At 38.6% G+C, this 21,658-nt stretch overlaps 1 protein-coding gene across 1 annotated transcript in view; it reads right to left on the bottom strand.

Moving 5' to 3' along the window:
• The window catches only part of RSU1 (Ras suppressor protein 1), a 101,061-nt gene that overhangs the window by 56,310 nt on the left and 23,093 nt on the right, over positions 1-21,658 (bottom strand). Inside the window, exons 5-8 of the mRNA XM_014875629.2 lie at positions 19,470-19,588; positions 17,915-17,997; positions 17,529-17,643; positions 4,570-4,702 (exon numbers count right to left, since the gene is read on the bottom strand). Of these exons, the coding sequence (XP_014731115.1) occupies positions 4,570-4,702; positions 17,529-17,643; positions 17,915-17,997; positions 19,470-19,588 (450 nt within the window). The remainder of the gene's footprint in view (positions 1-4,569; positions 4,703-17,528; positions 17,644-17,914; positions 17,998-19,469; positions 19,589-21,658) is intronic.

The raw sequence follows: 21,658 nt of genomic DNA, 5'->3' as shown, positions 1-21,658 counted from the left end.
TCCTGATAGAAATGTGGAAAGCAACTTACTTCCTTTCACAAAAGATCTTGTTGAGCCTCTTGACTCCAAATCGATTGCCTCATGGGGAAAAATCTGCTTTCTAGAGACTTGAAAATGGTGTGACTGTTCTACTCAAATTCTGCCTCACTGGAATATGGAGGTCAAACAGGGAAACAACAATCATTAGATAAAGTGTTAAAAGGGGATTGCTGGGTTTAATTGCTGAGGTAAGGGCAGTTTAAAAATGCACTCATGACCAGCAATTTCTTTTGTTTCAGCTGGGATTACACTATCAGGTATTGATGTCTGCAATGGACTCTGCTGTGATAGAACAGTGCTTTTGATTTTTTCTGTTACGAACATGGAAAGAACAGGTTCCACAGCAAGATCGATCAAGAGCACATGAATAATTCCAGAAATGTACCCAAAGAATAGCTTTCTGGACTAACTACTGTAAATGCCAGCAATCAAACCCACCCACTGGTACCAACTGCACATCTCAGTTTTACCTCACCTTAATCAACCACTAATTATCTTACATAAGTCCTAAGGAACATCATAGAATTTTGTTCTTCATAGGAGCTTAATCCACTGTTTTCTTTCAAACGTTTAAGTCTGTCTGCACTTATCTAAGTACATTGTGACCACTAAATCACACAATACATCATCTCTTTGTCAGTATCCTAGACAGAGAAGATCCTCTGAGAATATGCTTACAACATAAAGGTCACTCTGAAAGTTGACTAAAGGCATGAATAAAAAAGAAAACATTTAGTTAAGCCCTTTGAGGAGACAAGGTTGCCATTATCCTTCACTGTTTAAGCAAGTTCTTCAACTGCTTTTCAACACTATCAGGGAGTTTAATGGCAGCTCCTGAGTATATATAGAATCAAAGCCAAAATTCAGCTTAGTAAAGTTTCAGAAAGTTACACAGCAGTGAGAGATTAAGAATCATTATACACTTGGCAAACTGACCTATTTCCAAATGATGCTGTCACAAGGTGATGTGTGCAGAGGGTGTACTTTAGCCAACAAAAGCAAAGTACCAAGAGCTACTGGATTTCCTGTTAAGAATTAAGAGGCCCTCCACACATATTTTCCAGCACAATATATGGCCCATCTTTTTGTCAGCACAACTCTTCCTTGAAAAATTAAGGTTGAAAAAAATCACCGGGCACCATTTCTCATGAAAGGTAAGGAAATTAAAGGAAATGAAAGAAGCTACAAAGTAAGATGAGCTGATCTGAGGGTCTCACTGGTTAACATGCTTCTGAAGCAAAGTGCAATTCCAGTTTTATACTTGGTGCATGAATATCATGTAAAACAGGAGGGTGGAAATGGAAAAGTATGCAAGACAAATGACATTTTATCTTTAGACATAATCATCCCTCATGAGTGTCATCCCTACTTATCAATTAATCACTAGAGCATGAATATCCCAAGACAAGGCTAAAAATGGGATGTAATTTTTCACTAAGTACGCTTGAAACAGCCAGTACATTTCACAAAGGAAAAGAGGAGGTTTGTGATCTATTTGGAAGCTGCTTCCCAAGTGCAACCTCACTGAATGGAGAATGCAACAGAATCTGAATGGAGATCCCTGACACTGACTGCAGCAATGGCTTGTGCCAGTCATCAGCAGAAACCTCAAGGTTTATTTACATGACTGCAAGTGAGTTCATTGCCAGGACTTACCGAGTTACTGCTTTCTGGCTAACTTAACAGCAACGGAGCAAAGTTGTAGCCATTGCAAACAACAAAATAAGAGATATTACCATAATTCATTAGTGAAAATGTAGCTTAGTGAGTGTCTGAAACTTGGCACTCGTGACTGTATGAGCCTACCCTCACTGTCTTAGACAACGTGAAACTTGCAAAAAAGAGCAGTCAGTATTTCCAATTAGCTAGCAAAAGCAATGGGCACAGGGAAACATCTCTGTCTCTGGAGTTCAAAATTCATCTGCCACACAGATGCACAGTTCTGATTTATGAGAGTCTACACCTTCCAATACCTCAAAGCAAACTTACTGGTCTGATGGTCAGCTGCCAATGTATGTTCCATCTTCTCAGTGTTGCAAGTGAGGTTAGCTAAGCAGCATCCTATCCAATCATTCATTTAACTGTGCTGCTTTGCCTCACAGTAAAAGTAAAGCTCTCTCAATCTATCAAATGTTGGAAGATTTTTTTTTGTCAGAATGAGCAATAAAACACACAAATACTCAAGAACTTGACTTTCCTTATTTAGATACCCACAGGGAAAAGGACTAAATTCACATATCAACCTTCTGTTTTTCTTAATAGGAAAAAGACACACTACCTGTTCAAAGGCTCTGAAAGAAAAAGACAGTTGAAGAAGCTGTATAGTCATTAGCAGGAAAAGATCAAAATTTCACCATGAAAAACAGTTTAATTTCTTCTAAGTGTACAGCTTATCTGCTTTTGTGCACAATAGTGCTACCAGACCTTCTACCTAGAGCATGCCACTACTTTTGAGTTTTAACTCCTAAAACAAAATGCAAACAGAGGAACATCTTTAGAACATGGCATCTCAGAAATTCTCAATCACATATTTAGAGGAAACTGGAAATAAAAAGGGCAATCTTTTTATCAGTAGGAAAATCCACAAACTCTCTTTTTAGCAGAGCAAACAAGGAAAATCAAGACTCAAAAAAAGTTACTACTGTTTTTCTAATAAACTATACTGATATTTTAGATTTATGATTTAAATATAAAACGGTCATATGCTGAAAATCTAAAATTGACACCTAATTATTAACATCTCCATGCATTTGGTTCTTGTCGCTAAACTTTGAAAATTGTGGTACATTAATGTAATAAACTTCTAAGATCAAAGTAGAAACATGAATGAGCCGCAGAAAGATTATTTGGTTTTAATTTTTCTCCCTATTAATGACCAGAGTCTGATTCTGCTTATACCATTAACTAGAAAGGTTTCAATTATTTACTGAGGACAAAATCAAAATTGGCCCATTAGCCACTGCTACACCGAGCAAAGAGTAAGACGACAACCAAAAATGGTTAACTCAGAACAAAGACCAACTGAGGCAACTGATGAATTACAGAACCTTCTCCTCAGTTGTGATTACCCCAGGAAAGTTGCCAGAGCAGTTTATCATATACAGAATTACACATTTTCATTTTTTTTTATATTAAAAATGCATAATAACAGCTTTCCCTCCACCACCTTCCCCAGAAACTGAATATAGGTCATATTCTCAAAACTGCACTTCAGTCCTTAAAATTTTGCTGTCTCCATGATGCCCGGAATGGTCCCTGAAAGAAGTGCATGAGGGTCCCTAACCTACACTGCTCAGCAAACAGAAATATAAAACTGACAATATAAAGCAAAATTACCAAACATTATCAAGAAACCGAGATGCAGGTACACAAAGAACAGTGGGGAGGGATGGTCCAAGGAGACAGGCAGCTGCTTCCCTACAGCATGTCTGTAGTACAGAGTACTACTGCAAGAAGGGTGTTGCAGCCTACTTAAATCTATGAATAAATCTGTCTTGAGAACACGAATTACAGCATAAATATCAGCACCCTTCTGAGACACGCAATTCTTGCAACCTCTCTCCCATCTGTGATTCTTTTCATTTAAAATTCTGTAAGTGAAGAACAATAGCTTACAAAAGCCATTGCTGGGTCATTTAGTTTCATGTAGAAATTTGCATCTCAGTTTCTTAATTGGAATCCCACAACTGTCACTTGTGAATACCCTTCTCTGGTAATTTTATTCTGACAGCAGCCATATAAAAGATTGTCAGAAATGCTTCTGAATTATTAAAATACAGTTTTAAAATAAAGGCAAAATGCAGAAACTAACTTTCCAATCCAGGTTGTACTGTTGCTGTATTACTCACTGCTCCTAGGGAGACAGCATCAATATTGTTGCTAGACACTGAAAAATATCTTCCCATCTAAAGAATAACATGGAGATCTTTACTTAAATATTACAATTTAGTGGATGATTAAAGACATTATTTCCTAAACCAATGGTCAGCACTTGTACATGGAATCTTGCATTAAAATGGAGAAGCCCAGCACACACATTTACACTGCTGAAGAAAGCACTAGTACTTGTATTTGAATTACTAAGGTTGTAGACTTTTGCAAATTAGTCCAGATCAAACCAGGTTTGAAGTCTGGATAGCTCAAAACATAACAGTCTGCATCCAAAAACATTAACAAATATCTATTTCAATTTATAAAGCCGTATTAAACATACTTTTAAAATTAGTACTTCTCAAAAGGCTTGTGATGCTTGTTTTTTTACATCCCTCACGTTACATAACAGCTCTTAGAAATAAACAAAAAATGCAGGACAGTATCAAACAGTCTTTGTGCTTTTCTAACTTTTCTACACGACAGTTACCTTCTTCTTGGCAAAATTCCTTAATATAAATGTACAGACTTGCATATTTGTTCTGAATACCAAGTTACTGCATGTACTATGAAAGATGTGTGTAGCTGGTAACACCCTGCCCAACCCACTACAGGGAAAAAACCAAATAACACAGCTATAATATACAATGTAATACTTACTATTTATATGTCTCTGAACGAATGTATTCAAAAACATGTGATACCCCCAGCTGGAACTGATCAGCAATAGGGGTAACCCAAGGATTGTTCTCTGCTTTGAAGACTTGTTTTTGACCAGTCAGATCCAAATTACCTGAAAGAGATCAAACAAACCATCGTATGAAAAATATTCGAAATATGAACAATTTGAAAGAAATACCTTGCTGTGAATGTAAAAACTTTTTATTAATTTCAGAGAGTGCAACCATAATGAAAGTAAATATTTCAGTCTTAGCAAAGAGGAATAGAAGGACATAGTAGTTTCCACCATGATAGATGCAGTTCCACTCTATTTATTTCAGTGCTGCTACACAGGGTTGAACTCTGCCCACTTACTAAATTAGTTTTAAGTGTGACTTGATAATGCACCTGTTCACTATCTCCACTATGATCTGCAGGAATGAAAGGAGAATGATGCTCTGGTAGAAGTCTGCTCTGCTGAAGCTTGGCATTGCAAAGCATTCCTCAATCCCTGCTCCAGGGGCTTTTTGCATTCCCAGTCCCCAGCACGTCTGCACCAAGATCCTGCTCTGATCTGTGGTTAGAGTGACACACGCTCACAAAAGCAGACAGACAATGCCATTCTTTTAACGTGGCAGTTTTACCTATTCTGTTGTCAGAAGATGCAAGAGATCTGTCATGGGCTTGCTGAGAGTATTTTTTTGTTCATTTTGTAAAAGTTTACTACCCAAGCCCAAAAACAGCACATGTTCCACTGCAGCTCTTCATGACTATGGATACAAAGGGGTGAATTCTGGGACAGTCTAGCCATTGAAATACTTTATAGTGTTCTTTAAATTAAGAAATTTGTGGCACATTTTCAGTTTATTTTTTTGAATTTTACAATGAAGAGAGGCCTACCCTTCCCCCATAAATCAACAATAACTAAACCATAACAGGATAAAATAATCTTTATGGGGAACAAAACAAAAACTATTTACAGGGTTTTGAAGACTGACTGAGCCAAGCTGCTGGTGAAATCTGGAATCAACCTGATTCCACAGCTTTCCAAAATGAAAGGGGCTGTGCAAGTGCAGGCAAGGGGAGCTGCTGCAAGCCCTGTGCTCGCTGCTCACTTTGGCTACACATTCTGCACGACAGCTAATCCTTGGCGTATTCCTCTCTGTAAAAGGGGTTAACACAATTAAAGACAGGCCATTATACGGTGTGAAAAGATGCCAAGCATCTCATACCAGCCTATCAGGGAGTCCCCGTTACCTTAACAAGCTCATCTGCCAGCTGTCTGTGGCTGTCCTGAGCCCGCAGTGGCAGGAGCATCCCCCCCAGCCGTCAGTCAGGCGCCCGCCCGCCGCCGCACGCTTCAGTGCGCCCCGGCTGCTTTATTAAGGGACTCGGCAGCCCTGTTCTAACAAGGATCAGGAAAAAGGATTAAGTACTGTGACAAAGAGGACCTAACAAGCTAGAAAGCAGTGTGTCTAAATCTGTGCTGGCTGAAGGCGTGGGCTGGCGCTCTCGCCATCCAGAGATCCCACGTGGAGGCTGCCGGAGAAGCCGGCCAGAGCAGTAATCAGCCCTAACCCTCTGACCAGGACTGCTGGGAAGATCATGTATCACTCAGGGGCTTGCTTTGCAATTGCAAATTGGATTTCCCATTTTATTACCTGCAAAAAATCTTGTATGCTGCTCTCCGAAACTACCAACACTGCAAGCACTCTGTAGGCGGGGCATCAAGGTAAAATGATCAATCTGTGTACTACTAATAAAAGCAGTTAATTTGGGGAGGTGAGCTTGGCTCCATCACAGGACAAGTTCAATGCTGCTTGTAGGAGTAAGTCACATGTGCCCAAAATCTCAGTATCTGGAGTCTCAGCTGAATCCTCTTGTCCCAAGCTGTGTCAGAAATTTACCATCCAGGGAAGCCTGCTGCATGTTTCCATTCCCACAGTAGCGTGCCTACTTCCATTACAAATACCACATGGTCCATTTAAACGTAATTAATTATAATAATTACTATTCTACCAGAGCCAATGGAATCTTGCAGCAAAACCAAGGCTGCTCAAGCAGAATAACCTGCAGACCCCCATGCCAATGTAACATCTTTATTTTTCTGTCTTCTTTTTTTCCCCCAAAACATTCTAAAGGCAGGTACAAGAATTTCTTTTCACCTTCAGAGGTAAGCAGAGACCCTAATTAATCTAATTACAGAGAAAACTGGGGTGCACAAAAATTCAGCATCCACACCAAAATCCACCCCTCCCTGCCCAGGACGTCCTTCTGGGAGCCTTGCCAGCAGCAGCTGGCATGGCAGCCCATCCCACCGGCCACCTAGAGCTGGAGTGAGAGTCTAGGGATTATAAGTGAAGAATTTAATCAAGTGTGGTAGTGAGAAAAGGAACAACTTGTCTGTCCTCATGGCAAGCACTAGGTTCTCTGCAGGTGCGTGAAGGAGGGCTGCCCTACAGAAGACAGGAAGGACAGGGCAACCAGTGCTTTAAAAACCTTCCTGTTGGGATACCAAAATTTCCAACTGGAAATGCAGGACAGGAATAGGCAAAAAATTAAACAGGATAAGAAATTACAGGGAGAGTGTCCCACCTCATCAGAACTAAGTAAGAAATAGAGTCTGAACCCTCTTGACACAAGGCAAGCCATTTGAGCACAAAGAAGCCATATAATTAAAAATTAAACAGAAGGGAAATGTGTCTCTCCTGCATCACTGTACAGTGCTTGGGGCAATATCCTGGTGTCCTTTGAGTGCTTACAGCTAAAAAATCCATGAATCAAGGGCATACATCCAGGAGTCCCAAGCACAAGGCCAAAGTCTCAGGAACATCTCAGGAATAGTGTGTGCTGGGGCAGCCAAACACACGGGAGCACTGCATGGACCCTTCTGCTGCAGTGCACTGGACAAACCCAGCAGTGTGGAAGAGATGATCACACTTGCCTGAAGCAATGGCTCTGGCACCAGTTCACCCCAGGAGTGCCAAGCAACTGGACACTGCACACGTGTGTCCCTATGCCCCAACTCCAAAAGTCTCCTTGCCTAGGTGATTTTTTTATGGCAGCACCATGTTCCACCCCTGCAGCACTAGAGCCAGGGAAAAAGCTACGGCAGATGTGCCTACGTGCATCTAACAGCAGCTTCAGCAGGACACTGTCTCCAGGGCCTTCAGAAATTTATATATTGTTCTGCTACACAGATCACATCAAATCCCTCAGATACTTCTAGTAAGCAAAATACAGAATTACCTCTTGTAACACTTCAGTACTGAAGATTCAATCACAAAATACATTAGGATAGGAGACTGAGTTGGTCATTGATGTTTTGTTCTTTCCATGCACATCTATCTATCAAAAAATATTTATCATTTCTGTAATGTGGCATAATCATTTCACTAAAGTTGTATTTCTTTGTTCTGGACTTAAAGTTCCTGCTATTTTGTGATACTGAAAGAGATCAGCTACACTGAAAGGCATCACAGTCATATGCCTCTGGTAAGGGTGGAGAAACAGGCCATCTTCAAGGCTAGTCAGCACAGCCCCTTTCCTAGGGCACAGAAATGTTATTCAAATTAATGAGTGCTTCTAAAATTATTCTAATAAATCATCAAAACTATACATCCCAGAACCCAGGTTTAACATGCTTAAAAAGAACCTTCTAAGTCCAACGGGTACTTTTTTTTACTCTACCTAGAGTAAATATAGGTTTCCAAGTAGGAAGACTACAGAGTGGACACTGCTGCTACAGCAAGTGGACAATGAAAAGAGAACAGAATCTGGAAAAGGGAAGAGCAGAGATCTAACAGCTGACTGCTGTAGACGACCTGCACAGAATGATCAAAAGCCTTCCAAGAGAAGCCATCTGTGTGGTCTTAGAAATGCCTGATCCTGGCATTTTTATTTCTTTCTCAGCACTCATTGTACCTAAAGATGATCTTGAACCCTTAAGCTTGATTGGATTCCTGTGATTTAACTTCTTTGTTGACCTCACCTCAAAAGCAAATTGCTCCTAATGCCCAGCTACTAAGCTGTGCAGACCTGAAAACTGTCTACTGCCCAAATCTCTTGTTAACTGCCACCTGTAAGCTACAGTAAATAGATCTACACCAAAACTCCTGAAAATTCAAATTCAAAATCAAAGTCTGCATATTTTTAATTGTAATGTGTTCTAACTTAGGTCATCCATTAACAAAAAATACCATTTTCCACTTCCTAAATTTAGAGTGTCTACAGCCATGGGTGGGCAGAAGGGCTACCTCATATGACAGTGGGCACACCTCATCCTGAGAGACATTTGAAGGATAAGAAGGCAGCTACACTTTCCTGTCTCAGTGGATCTATCCTGCACTCGAGCTAAAACATGATCATTAATGTTTCTTGCTATTTTCCTGCAGTGCTGTTGAAATAGAAGTGGTTTGTGTGAACATCCATGTTTTGCTCAAATGTCTCCAAAGGTCAGAAAAGAGCTCATAATAGAAAATCAAATGCTGCCTCCCACAGCTGTGTTTGCAGAGAGTGTCAGAGCCAGTAATACTACAAGCCATCACTTTGGCCAAGGGTGCCTTCAGACCTCCCAGGCTACTCCTGTCCATTAGACCTAGCCTGCAAGCACCCCTTACACATAAAGCTACAAGCCCCTCATCCTCTTGTGATGTATGATATACAAAGTGTGCAATATTTACCCAATGGATGTATATTGGAGGTACAGTAAGGTATGATTAGTGTACATAGGCATTACTTCAATACATACAAAAGGAAACAGAATGAACACAAACCTGGCTTGTCCTTTCCACTTGAATGCCCCCTGGCAGCACTTTAAATACTTTCAAAAATTAAAAGGTGAAATTAAGTAATTAAACAACTCTGACATTTGAGAACTGAACATTGGCATTCAGCATAAGAAACATGATCCTAGCTGTAAAATGCCAGATCAACGCTTCTTTGTAATGGTTTAAATTCATCCCCAGTGGAGCTTCATTAAAATCAATGGATATAATTTTTAGCCTGTATACTGTTGAGTTTCACATCTGTGTCCTGTTGATACTCTGACTCACCTCCCAGCCTACAGTCTCCTTCACTGACCTCAAGGACTGTCCTCAAGCTGTAACACATCCCTTTTAGTGATTCCTCTTAAGACTGCATTTCAAACATTCTTTCCCTTTTCAACATAAGGTCTTACTCTCCATCATACATATAACAAAAGGAACAAAATTAGTTTTAGTAATTTATTTAGCTGTAACTGCCTTTGAATCCTGTTTTATTAAATGCTAAGTAAGGGATCAATCCACTGCACTAAATTTAAACTTAGTTTGTACGTAAAAATATGTCTGTCCTGGCTTGTTTTAGATTTACTTTATACTATGGGGCTTATAATTTTTATTACTTTTGTGGCATTTGCTTTGTCTCAATAGAGAGAGAGAGATTGTCTTAAGTGTGGGGGTGGAAGAAATATAACGACTATTTTGTCATAAAAAGGATACCAAAGCAATTAATTGTGCATATCTTAATATCTATGTAAAAAACTGAAAATATATACTCATTTCTATGCCACAAAGTATTATAAAAAGCCAATGATTTTTACCCCAGTCTTAAGCACATTAAGGCTGTGCGCCAGTAACTCATACCATTCTTATAAACAAGTAAGATTATCTCTGCTTTGAAGACATAACACCTTTGAAGGATTGGTAATGGAAGACAGTAGATTTAAACAGTATTTATAAAGGAGCAGTAAGACAACAAAAAGCAAAGTCTTTTTGTACTTAAGTGCAGTGTGACTCAATCTCTTTGGAACCAGCAGAAATATTCATGGAAATATTCATTTTGATAAACAAATCTACATCTCCATAGCATATGTCAAAAATAGAGTTGCTTACTGATGAGTTCCTATGCACTAACAGAGAACAACTAAGTTTAGTAAATCTAAACCTAGACTGAAATGCCTCCAAAAGATCAATCCCAGCAATACTTCTGCCCTCTCACCCCTACAACCTTATACTGAAAAAGGTCGAACAGCAGCACTTCAAGTCACCAGCACTTCAGAGAACCCTGAAAAAGCATTTGTGGGGCTTCTACATAATATGGGAAAAGGTTTAAGTCTCAGATAACAAGAAATCAGATTCAATACACGCAAATAAATGAGATAATCCAGAGCACCCATCACACAGAAGCAGGCTGGAAGTCCTTCCCTGGCCCCTTTCCTACCCACACAGATAGGAAAGCCTGCAACCTCTCCTAGAGAGTGTTAGACAGGAAGCCCCAGGGTAAGAGAAGGCTGACGGTGCAATCTGAAAGTCAAACACTGAGGCCTAAGTCCATCCTCAGTTTTACAATTACTTTCAGGGAGTTAAAACACGTTTTGCAACATCACATGATATCTTAAGACTTTTTAGATGTACATGATGATTTCCAATGATGAGTTCAGAGATGAGACCCCAACTTCAGCACTGACCTGAATACATACAACAGTAGGTCTGTGTCAGTTCAATAACCAAAGAGTTTACAAACACTTTTTTCAAACAGAAAAACATCTGGTCTGAAAAACATCAGGAAACAGAGACTCTGCCAGTTACTGTCAAAATACATTCTTTACTTCAGTGCTGAACTAAGCTTAGTTCTAAAACACTGCTGCTCCCTCTGCCCATCTACAAGGGAGAAAGACCACCTGTGCTTTGTTCTTACGGAGTGAGTGAGGATCAGCAGTCAAGTGTTCTCTCACTCTTTATTTTGATAGGTTAAATAGTCTGAGGATACTGTGATCCCATAGTAGCTATTCCATTTGCTTCAACTCTTAGTAAGAGGAGCATAGCTGAAATAAATCAAGTAAAAGCAGACCAACTAAATCTTGGATTCTTTACCCTTGATGTAAATGCGAAGTGTTAGAGGACAAACTATCGCCACTGCAACAGCCATTACAGTTGTATGGGCAGAGAATTTTATCCTCCAGCATGTTTCATAGGAGAGAGTTTCAAACAAAGTGAATGTAGCCCTGAGTTTATACAAAATTCCAGCATCAAAGCAAAGGTCAGCCAGAATCTTTATACCAAAGTATAATGAGACGTCAGAATGTGTCAGGACTGAAGATTAAGCCTGGGAAAGAGAAGAGGATGGATGAAATGCTGAACTACCACCTTAAACCACACTTCGGGTATTAAATACAGACAGATTACAGGCCTAACCTGGCTGGGCAAACTCACATTTCCATATTCAGGTGATAGGAAGAGAGGTTAGCTCTCTGGGAACAAGGGAAGGGCCCTGGAAACTTCGACCATCACAAGACACAACAAACCAGACCTTACCAGGACAACTAGTAGAAAGAGTAAATAATAACATTCACATAAGAAAGCCAAAAAACCAGGAACTTATTCAATGCAGCACATAAGGTACTCCACACCTAACAACACTCTGCTAATGGCTTGTACTGCCGCATGACAAATCAGGCTGCTGTTTCAACACCTGAAGTCCACCACACACAGCTCTCAGGTACCAGGGTAAAGAGCCCAGCTGGTGCCATTGTCCTTGTAGCTAAGAGGAAAGGCAGAAGAAAGAGCACTTTAACAAAAATCCAAGAAATTACTTCAAAAAGTACTTTAAAAATGTATTTTTAAAAATATCTTCTAAAATTATTTATTACTTACAACTTGATTAAAATAATTTCTCCCACATTCCTCCTATAAGAGAAAGACCATTTACTAGAAGATCTGCAAGTACTGTTAAGTTTCACTGATTTCTTTCTTTGAGAGGTGACATGCTGTGCTGGAAATACCATTACCTTCACTGCTCTGTGTAACAAATGTCCAGTGCTGACTGAGATCCCAAGGGACAAACCAACAGTCACCACGAAGTGTTCCCAGTGAAGAAACCCAAGAAACACACTACGCAGCAGATGGCTTTTGGAACAAAGGAAATTAACGTGATGTCAAAGTAGTTTAACATCAAAGACACTTTAATGGCACAGGAAGTATTACAGGCTTAGAGGATCAGCATCCCAATTTATTTTGAAATATATTGCACATTTTTTCCAGCATCAGAAACTCCCCTGAGATTCTCAATTACATGGGAATTCAACAGAGCATTCTCTCTTTGAAGGGTCCCTATCAGACCAAAATCTAGTTAATTTAAAAAAATGACTTCAAAAAAGACTCACTGTATTGCTTTTGCCCTCCACCTTTGAAACTTCCATTCAAACACAGGTTGCCAAGTACTCAGAAGAGCGAAACCACTTTTAAGTACTATGAAACACATAAAATGAACCAAATGCAACATTTGCTCAGATTGGCTCTAATTACAGCACTCTTACCTACTACAGCTCTAACACAACAGATGAAGTATCTGCTGACAGAAACATCATTATTATGCTGATGGTACTTATAATCAGAGTACAGTCAACATGAGGAGAACCCACACACAAACACTGTAGTCATCTGAGAAGTGACTTTAAAACTTGCATATTTTAGAAACCAATGCAAGATCAAATCTGAATCTTGGAAAGCTTGGCAAGAATTACAGCAGTGTCCATCAAGTACTTTGCATTCAGCCTGGTTTCCAACTACATAACAAGCGGTGGGGTATAGGGTGGAGTGGTTTTGGCTTTTTTTTTTTCTTTTAACTTAAACCTTAAATGAGAAACACAATTAGAATATGCATAGATTTTCAGAGTAGGTTTTTTATATAAATATTCTCTCCACAACCTATCTTGTCACATACATGCTTTTTATGGTTGTCCAAAGAGCCCCAGAGTTCAGGCTTCCAACAAGCACCAATGAATGACCTGTACTGCAGGTGTGAGCAGTGCTGTGCTGTGACACAGGCAGGCACAGTGACAGTTTATACTAAAATTAAAAAAGTCTGGCATTTACATCAACTAGTGGAAAGTTTCCAACATTCGGAAAAGAAATATCTTTTGTAAAGCAAGTGATTCTTATGTTTGCACATGCCTGTTATAATTACCTGAGTAAACGCCTATTGTGATTAATATTTACTTGAACAAACAACTGCGCCTACTACTTTGTGTAATATAATATTAATTCACAAATTCTAGAGTCATTTCAAAAACCTAAATTTTAAAAGTTTTCCTGTGATGGAAATATGGAGACTTTTGCCACAATTCCTTGAACTCTGCATTTAAAGCCAATCCTTTGTCCACAGAAGGTAATTTAGGTGTTCAAAACTAGAAGTTTATGAAAGAATTACTAAATTTTTCTGCTATACAAATTACAATTACAAAATGTTTCATGCTCCTTAAAAAAGGAACATGGCTACTTATCCCATCAAGATTTTTTTTAATCAAAGCTTGAATTTTCCTCTTTTCCAGTATAGATTAACATTATAATTTTGATAATGTCTCTCTTTACCTGAGGAAATTATTTGATAAACTAGAACAGTATTGAACAGCAACTTATAAACTGTTGATGCCAAAATCAGTTTTGAAAGATGAAAATGGTAATTAGGAATGTATTCTTAGAAATCACTGTTCTTCCATATGCATAAACATGACCAAACTACATGTGTGCACACATGTGCCAGCAGCAGGGTAGTGCACACAGGCAACATTAAAATCTGGGCTTTAAAAATCATACCATTTGTTTTCATATCAAAAATGCAAACACCAGATAAGCTAGTTACATTCAGTGAGTGGTTATTTAGCTACATCCTTGTGATGACTCTGCACCATATACTACTCTTACACTCCTGATTCTCCTGAGAAAATCTTTCATGTGGCACATATGGATCCACCTTGATGAACAAACAATGAACTCAAAACACCATCACTGATGTGACTAATTGTGTCTACCATTTTATACGGTTCTTGTTTCTAGTCTACTTTCTTTCCAAACCATTCTCATTGTTAAATGGTCAGAACACACGAAGTGACAGATTTAGTGCCTCCCTGGCAATTTATATAACTGACTGCAACTCTGTTGTTGCAGTGAATCATGATTTATTTGTCTCGCAATGCAGCACATAACCTTTTAAATGCTAGGGAAAAAAATGCCAGCGCCTCTTTAAAGTTTATATATGACTGCCCACCACCATTTCTCATGAATGGAGTTTTGAGAGACAAATGATAAAAAACAAGCTGCAAATTCCACCCACCTATTCCTGGCCATTTCCTGTGTTCATCACTCACATATACTGTATTTACAGAAAAGAACCTCACCCAGGAATCAGTGCACTCTCTCAGTCCTCTCACTTCCTCCTGGGCAGAAATATTTTTCTTAAATTTGCAGTAGGTATTCTGTGTTAAACACAATGGAGGAGATCACACAATAGTGATCTCCCCAGTCCTGTACTGGTGCCACACTTAATCACATCAGGTGATATTACAGGCTGACTGTGGGGTGTTATTTATTGGTATCTCCATTCCAAAGTTGTGACCCCAAGGCCTGTCTGTGGCCTTTTTCATACCCCACTCTTCACTCCTTCTTCTGCACTTATTTACATTACCTTTAAAAAATGGTTTAATGTAACACATACATCCTTCACATCATTCAGTTGTGCCCATCTCTGTGGTAAATGAGCATCCAATGACTCACTGCTACCCACCAGAGCCTGAACTAAGCCAGTCAAAAGCCTTCGGCACCTTTAATTATGAAAGTGATAATGAGAGAGAAAAGATTGTTTACTTTTAATGGAACAGCAGCAGCTCCAATTAATGCAAACAGGACCAGCTCACTGAAAAGCTATTTATCTGACTCGCACACCAAAAAGTATTTGGATAGCTCAGAGTACATTATAATTCAATTTTAAAAATTTAGGAGGGAGAACTCGGACAGCAGACAAAGCTCATTCTGCCTCAGATGGTGACGATGGCATTAGCAGTCCATGCAGTAGATTGTAACCCTCTCATGCCACCTTTCACTGGCAAGCTTTAAAATCATCTGCGAAGAGGTGCTTCTCTAAACTGCCCTGGTTTACAGAAGGGAAAACAAGGCTGCAGAGACTCACTCTTGCCTATGCCCTGCTCCCTGACCTCAAAGAAGCCTTCCAAACCCTATTCTGGTATTCCATTCCTTCCCTACACATGTGCCTAGATGCTTAATAAACAAGCATAACGTTGTTTTTCACACAAAATATGCCTGCAAGTTGCACAAATTACAAATCTAGACTTCAGTGTAATGTTCTCTGGAAATGTATGCCAAAATCTATTTTAAAACTTTGAGATGGTTCTAGAATTATCCATGGCATAGATCACAACAAAAATTACAGCAACTGATCAGAAATTAGGATCTTGAATAAGACCATAAAATGAAGCATTAATCAATTAATACATGAAAAGAAAAGTAGAATTTACAAAATACCTTTTTAGTAATAAAGAACAGAGGTAACAAGGACTTAGCTGTGTCAGTGAACCTCACCTTTATCAACTGAGGCAAAAATTACAAGAACGTTTTTTACCAGGTTGTGATATTGTTGTAAAATGTAAGGAAATGCTTAGAAGAAAAAAATCTTCTCTTGGCCATCCTGAATTTTGTGCAGGTCAATACAAAATAACTATTAAGAAATTTGTTTCAAACATCTCCATTTGGGATGGATTTTGATAGTAAAAAAAAAAAATCATTTAATGGGGATTTGTTGCTATGCTTGTAAGGCAGCAGCACGTTTAGAATATTTAATTAGCCAAAGAAGGTAGTTAGGCTCAGTGCACTATTCATCTTCCACTTTCTGAAAAAACCACAAAACCCATAATTCAGGAAGCTACAGAAAAGTACATCTGCAGACACTACATGCTTCTGAAATGTTGTTGCTTTGAGAGAACTGATAAATAAATATGACTTTGACCAAAACCTAAATAAAGCATACCCATATCAAGACATAAACATCTGAAATTGAAGGAAATAGAGCAAATTTTATCCACTAGTGTGGGGAAAAGTCAAAAAACCCCATAATGGGCAAACAAATAAGAGTCAAAGCAAATACCTTCCCAACTCACAGAAGAAAAGCATGTTGCTCTGTAAAACAAAAAGCATTCATTGCAAACTGTCACATTAAAGTACACAGGGACAATGCATCAAAGCACGTTCTAACGAAAACAAGTAATTTTACTTCATCATGCCAACTTCTGTCCCTATCCTTCTGAGTTTTGGGAACTATTATATGGAAGGTACCAGTAGAAACAAAGAAGCTTCCCCATGTAAAAGTCCACAATAACAAGAAACAAGGAATAGACCCTGTGTAGCAGGAGTTTCAAAAACAGGTAATTGACATAACATTATTCTCAATGAAAGTATTTTTAAAAATTTAAAGATTAGAAAACAATTTCTGCCTTGGGACAAACAGGAACCATGCCCCTCACATATAATGGAGTACTGCAATGCAAATTCAGCAAAATCAATACTTAAGTTTCAAAGAACTCTTACTTCATAGGTTGAAAGAAGCCATTATAACTGTATTTAAATGCATAGTATCACAAATTCAAATTACATCAACCAGTTCCATTGCTTTAAGTTAAAGAGCTGACAGCTCCCTAAGAAAGGTAGGCTATCAAATTGAAAAACAAAAAAATCTTCTCATTTAGTTATATTTCACTCTAGTTGATCAAACTTCCACTTTGTACAAGCACATCAGAAGCCACTTTAGGCTACTGTCATTTTTGCTTAATATAATTTTGGCTAATCTAAATAGTGTTAGCAAAACTCAGTGAGAGCTAAGAATGGGTTTGCTGACCCTGTATTTATGATACATTATATAAAATAATGTATTTGCTTTGTATGCAAATACATTGCAAAAACTTGGCAATCAGGTGTACTAATACACAAGAAAAATGTAGCATGTAATAAAATAATAAAACAAAACACATCTTCTGGCTCCTGCATATCCAGGAAGAGTAAAAAAAATGAGGTTTTCTCAGAGGAGAGTAAATATTAGCATATAAGATGACTTAAGCATAATCATTTCAGAAGAAATACAGTTCATCATCATCATTATTAGTCAAATAAATAAATGATCATCCATAATCTTACCCAGTTCTGGGGGCAGCACAGTAAGACGATTTCCCTGGATATGCAGTTCCTTAAGCTGGGTGAGTTCACCAATTTCTTTAGGCAGTGATATCAGGTCATTGTCTCTAAGACTCAGCTAAGAGCAAATACAAATTCAGTCAGAATGATTTTCAGTTAACATCAAGCAGCACAAAAGAGAACACTACTCCCTCTGCCCCCAACTTTCTCCTGAATGCTCAATTCTTTCACTTTATTTACAAGTGTCTTCTGGTAAACAAGAAACAGTTCCAGGTGTAGTGGTCTATTCCTGCAAACCTACCCTACTACTCCTCAAATTGACTGGATTCTATTCCTACAAGTGTTGCAAAAGTGAATTGATTTTCCAAGAATTTAGATAAATTACTTACTATCTGCAACTTTGTGAGCTTCCCAATATCTGGCGGCAGGATTTCAAAATCGTTGTCACTTAGATAGAGTGCACGAAGGGTGGCTGCAAATTAAATAGCAATATATAAACAGGGTGGCATATAACCCAACCGTTTGAGGCCTAATCAATAAAAAGGAGTCAGGTTTGATTAATAACCCTGACTTGGTGAAAAGCCTTTGACATACCCAGGGCTCACAATAATAACAAGCAGGTCAAACTTAGATTTACTGGCTTATTATATTGTTGTTGAGTTCAGGAAAACATCTATATTCAAAAGGACTAGCACAATTAACAATTTCTGCAACAGTAGACTGTGGCAGATTCTGGCAAATAGCCTGAATGCTCAGATATGAGAAGATAGTCATTACTCTTTATTACCCCTGATTCTTATTTATCACATCAATTTGCATCCTAAACAACCATTTAAAAAGATTTCTGAGTTTTTCTGACAAATATACAACTATGTTAAACTCTACAGAAACCAAGTGGAAAGAGATCTGCAATGAAATACAGAAGACCCAAACACTATAATTTGTAATTTTCATGCGAAGTATCAATGAAATTTCATCAAAAAAGATGACCCAGCACAACTATGTAGCTTGCTATTATTGAACAAGCATACATGACAGTTGAAAAAAGGAATTAAAATGGAGACTCACAAAGAAATGTCAGGTGCAGCAGGAGAGAAGGTGGTCAGATCAGCAAAACCTCTCCTTCCCACTACAGAAGATCCCATTTGTCTTACGTAGTTCACTCCTCCTCTTCTCATTTCACTAAATGTGACCATTTTTAATAATGCTGACTTAAAGATTTCCCTGTGCCAGGTTACAATCACAACATCCCTTAGAGAGCAGCACTCCTCTCCCCTCGCCTGTCACTTTGATGCTGAATGCACTGATCCTGAAGTCACTTCAGCATAGTAAACAGAAAAGCAGAATCACTGAAATCCAGAAAGTGCCAGAATTCAAGTTGCTTAGGCAACCATAATGTAGCCCTTTTGCACATATGCATTAAAATACCTTTCTGTCAACTCTCTGGGTATATATTTTTAACATAGACAAAGGTCAGCTTAGCACTACCATTCCTCTGCCAAGCTTTGTAACCTTAGCATATGTTTTAATGTACTGGACACCTCAACACCCACATGCTGTTAAAACTATTTTAGTAATGAACCATCAAGAATACATTTGTTTTCAGACTCAACACGCAACAGTTGTGTTGCAAACAGTTTATTTTCCCCTGAGGCTTGCAACCCTCCATGATGTTTTAACTGAGTATAGGACCCAAGGAAGTATTACTCAGAAGAAAACCAATATGCCATTACTAACGAAGTCTTCTCATGTCCAAAGATGTCAGATGACAGTATATCAGTGATATATATTACCATGCTATGTAGAAATATTCAAGATATATTAAAAGAAAAACATAAATATTTGGAAAAATCTGTTGTATTTTGGTCTGTATCAAATAAAATTCAACTGCAGAGAGCAAAGTATCATATCCTGAAGAGCAGAGTTTTTAGAAAAGTTTCTTACTCAGATAGAAGAAGTTTCCTGGTAGGGAATTTTCATTTAAGTTGTTGTAAGTCAAGTCAAGAACTTCTAGGGCTGGTAAAGAGCCAAATCCCCTTGGCAAGGTGTTTAACCTGTTCATGCTGTAAATAAAGAGAAAAAAAGAATACGGCATCAGTATTCACACCACCAAACAGGAATAATACAGGTCACAAGGGTTTTGTTTGGTTTTTTCCTTAAAAAATGTAATCTATGCAAAGATTTCCTCTTGTTTTGAAAAGGGTTTGATGTTCCAGGATACTGAGCAAGTTTTTTGCAATGCAGACCTCTCATTCCCATAAATATACTCAAAACTTATGCACTCTCAAGGAATTCTGTCTGTCAATCAGCAACCACACCTGAAACATAGAGCACAAGGGAGAGAGGTGTCACAACGCCATGCTCAGCTTTAACAGTGTTCCATGGAGAAAGCTGGTTCTTGGTAGATGACTTCTAGCTAAACTACAAATTAGCCTTTTGCACATCATCTTGACCATTTTTCATTCTGCCATGTAGTTCTTCACCATGACACCAAGTACAAATGGGAATACCTCAAGTGCATGGTATTTATGTTCATTGATAACTGCTGCCCAAACCTCTTAAGAACAGCAAATCTGTATCACTACAGAACTATTGATGCACATGGAGCATGAAGTAAATAAAATGTCAGTCCTGAGACTGATGAAGCCTAATCTAAATATAGCTCAATCAGCCAGTCTTAAGTGGGCTTAGGACAGCAGTTCACACTGGCACCAGCCAGAACAACATGAGAACATGTAACAGAAGGAAAAGACTTCTCTGATAACCTGGAGTAAACAAGGTAGAGAAAATGGTAACTTCTCTCTGACCTCAAAGAGCTTGAACAGGGTGATCCAGATAATCACTAGAGCTGCTGTAACAATGAAGGCAGACACATGGCTGGAGATAATTCCACAGCACCTTTCTGTTTGTATATGAACTGTTTGTGCATGGCTGTTTATCGCATGAAGAGAAAAAAACTACCTACCAGCTTCTGATTCATACAGTCCCTATTGCATGTACAGTAAATATATACCTGGTGTGTATGAATCTTGCTTCAGGTGTCAGCCAGGTTTGAAAATGGAACAGAGAAGAGAGGCATCTTCAGAAAGAGCCTTTACAGGTATCTACTGTCAAGAACAGGATTTTATTTTTATGTGAAGACTGGAAACAAACATGACCTTTCAGATGTTGTCTCTATACATATTGTGAATTTGATTTTCTTTTGATGAGAAAGTGATGAACAATAGTAACAACTGAAGAGGAGATGTTATGTGAATGTATGAATATCTGACACTTAAAACTATAAAAACTCCAGTCAAAGTACTGACAAAGTTGTGCAACCAAAAGTAAGAAAGACCATATAACCATGTGAGCAAAGACAGGAGAAGCACATATACTATTTCTTTCACAAACTCACAAAATAACCTCACTTTTCCTTATGCCTTTTGCATAAGCCAGCCCCAACAAAACGAGAACCTGTAGAGATCAGCTCTCTGTAGCTAATCTAGATTAAATCCTGCTTCCTCTCCATCCCCAGTAAAAAGTTCCATCATGGGCATACAACTCATATTGCTGCTGTAGTAGTAGCAGTTAAAACACAGAAAAGTATTCTCCACTATTGCTACCGCAAAATTGTCACTGTTTTAAAAACTGGTCTTTATATAAAAGAGGACTAAAGAAAGCAGCTTGTTTTCTGCTAGTGAAAAGGGTTTTTTACCAAGTTGCCCTAACAGCCTTCCCTTTTGCAAGCAAGGAACAGGGAGGGAAAGAATGTTCTCCCTACTGACAAGAGGCAGAATGGTATCTATTCTCTGGCAGGGACAGAGAACCAGCTCAAAGTTGCTGCCCAGCACTATTCATCCCTATAGAAGTTCAAACACTGAGCTTGTCCCTCACCTACTTTCCAAATGTTACATTTTAAGCTTTCTCTGCAGCAGTACACCTTCTGTCTTTCCACACCACTTGACCCTTCCATGCCAAAACCCTCCCAAAAATAACCTCTGCTCTTATTCAAGGTTCCTCTCTCCCCTAGGGGGCTCTTCTGAAGCTCTCTAACACATGCACTGAAGATGACAAGAGGATTTCTGGGCTGTCTCCAGAAAAACCTACTAGAGCAAAAAAGTTTCCTCATCACTGACTCCAAGGATGTCCAA

Source organism: Sturnus vulgaris, chromosome 1 (assembly GCF_052056855.1).
Source record: "Sturnus vulgaris isolate bStuVul1 chromosome 1, bStuVul1.hap1, whole genome shotgun sequence".
Lineage (NCBI taxonomy): Eukaryota > Metazoa > Chordata > Aves > Passeriformes > Sturnidae > Sturnus > Sturnus vulgaris.
This window is presented reverse-complemented; position numbering and strand designations above follow the sequence as displayed.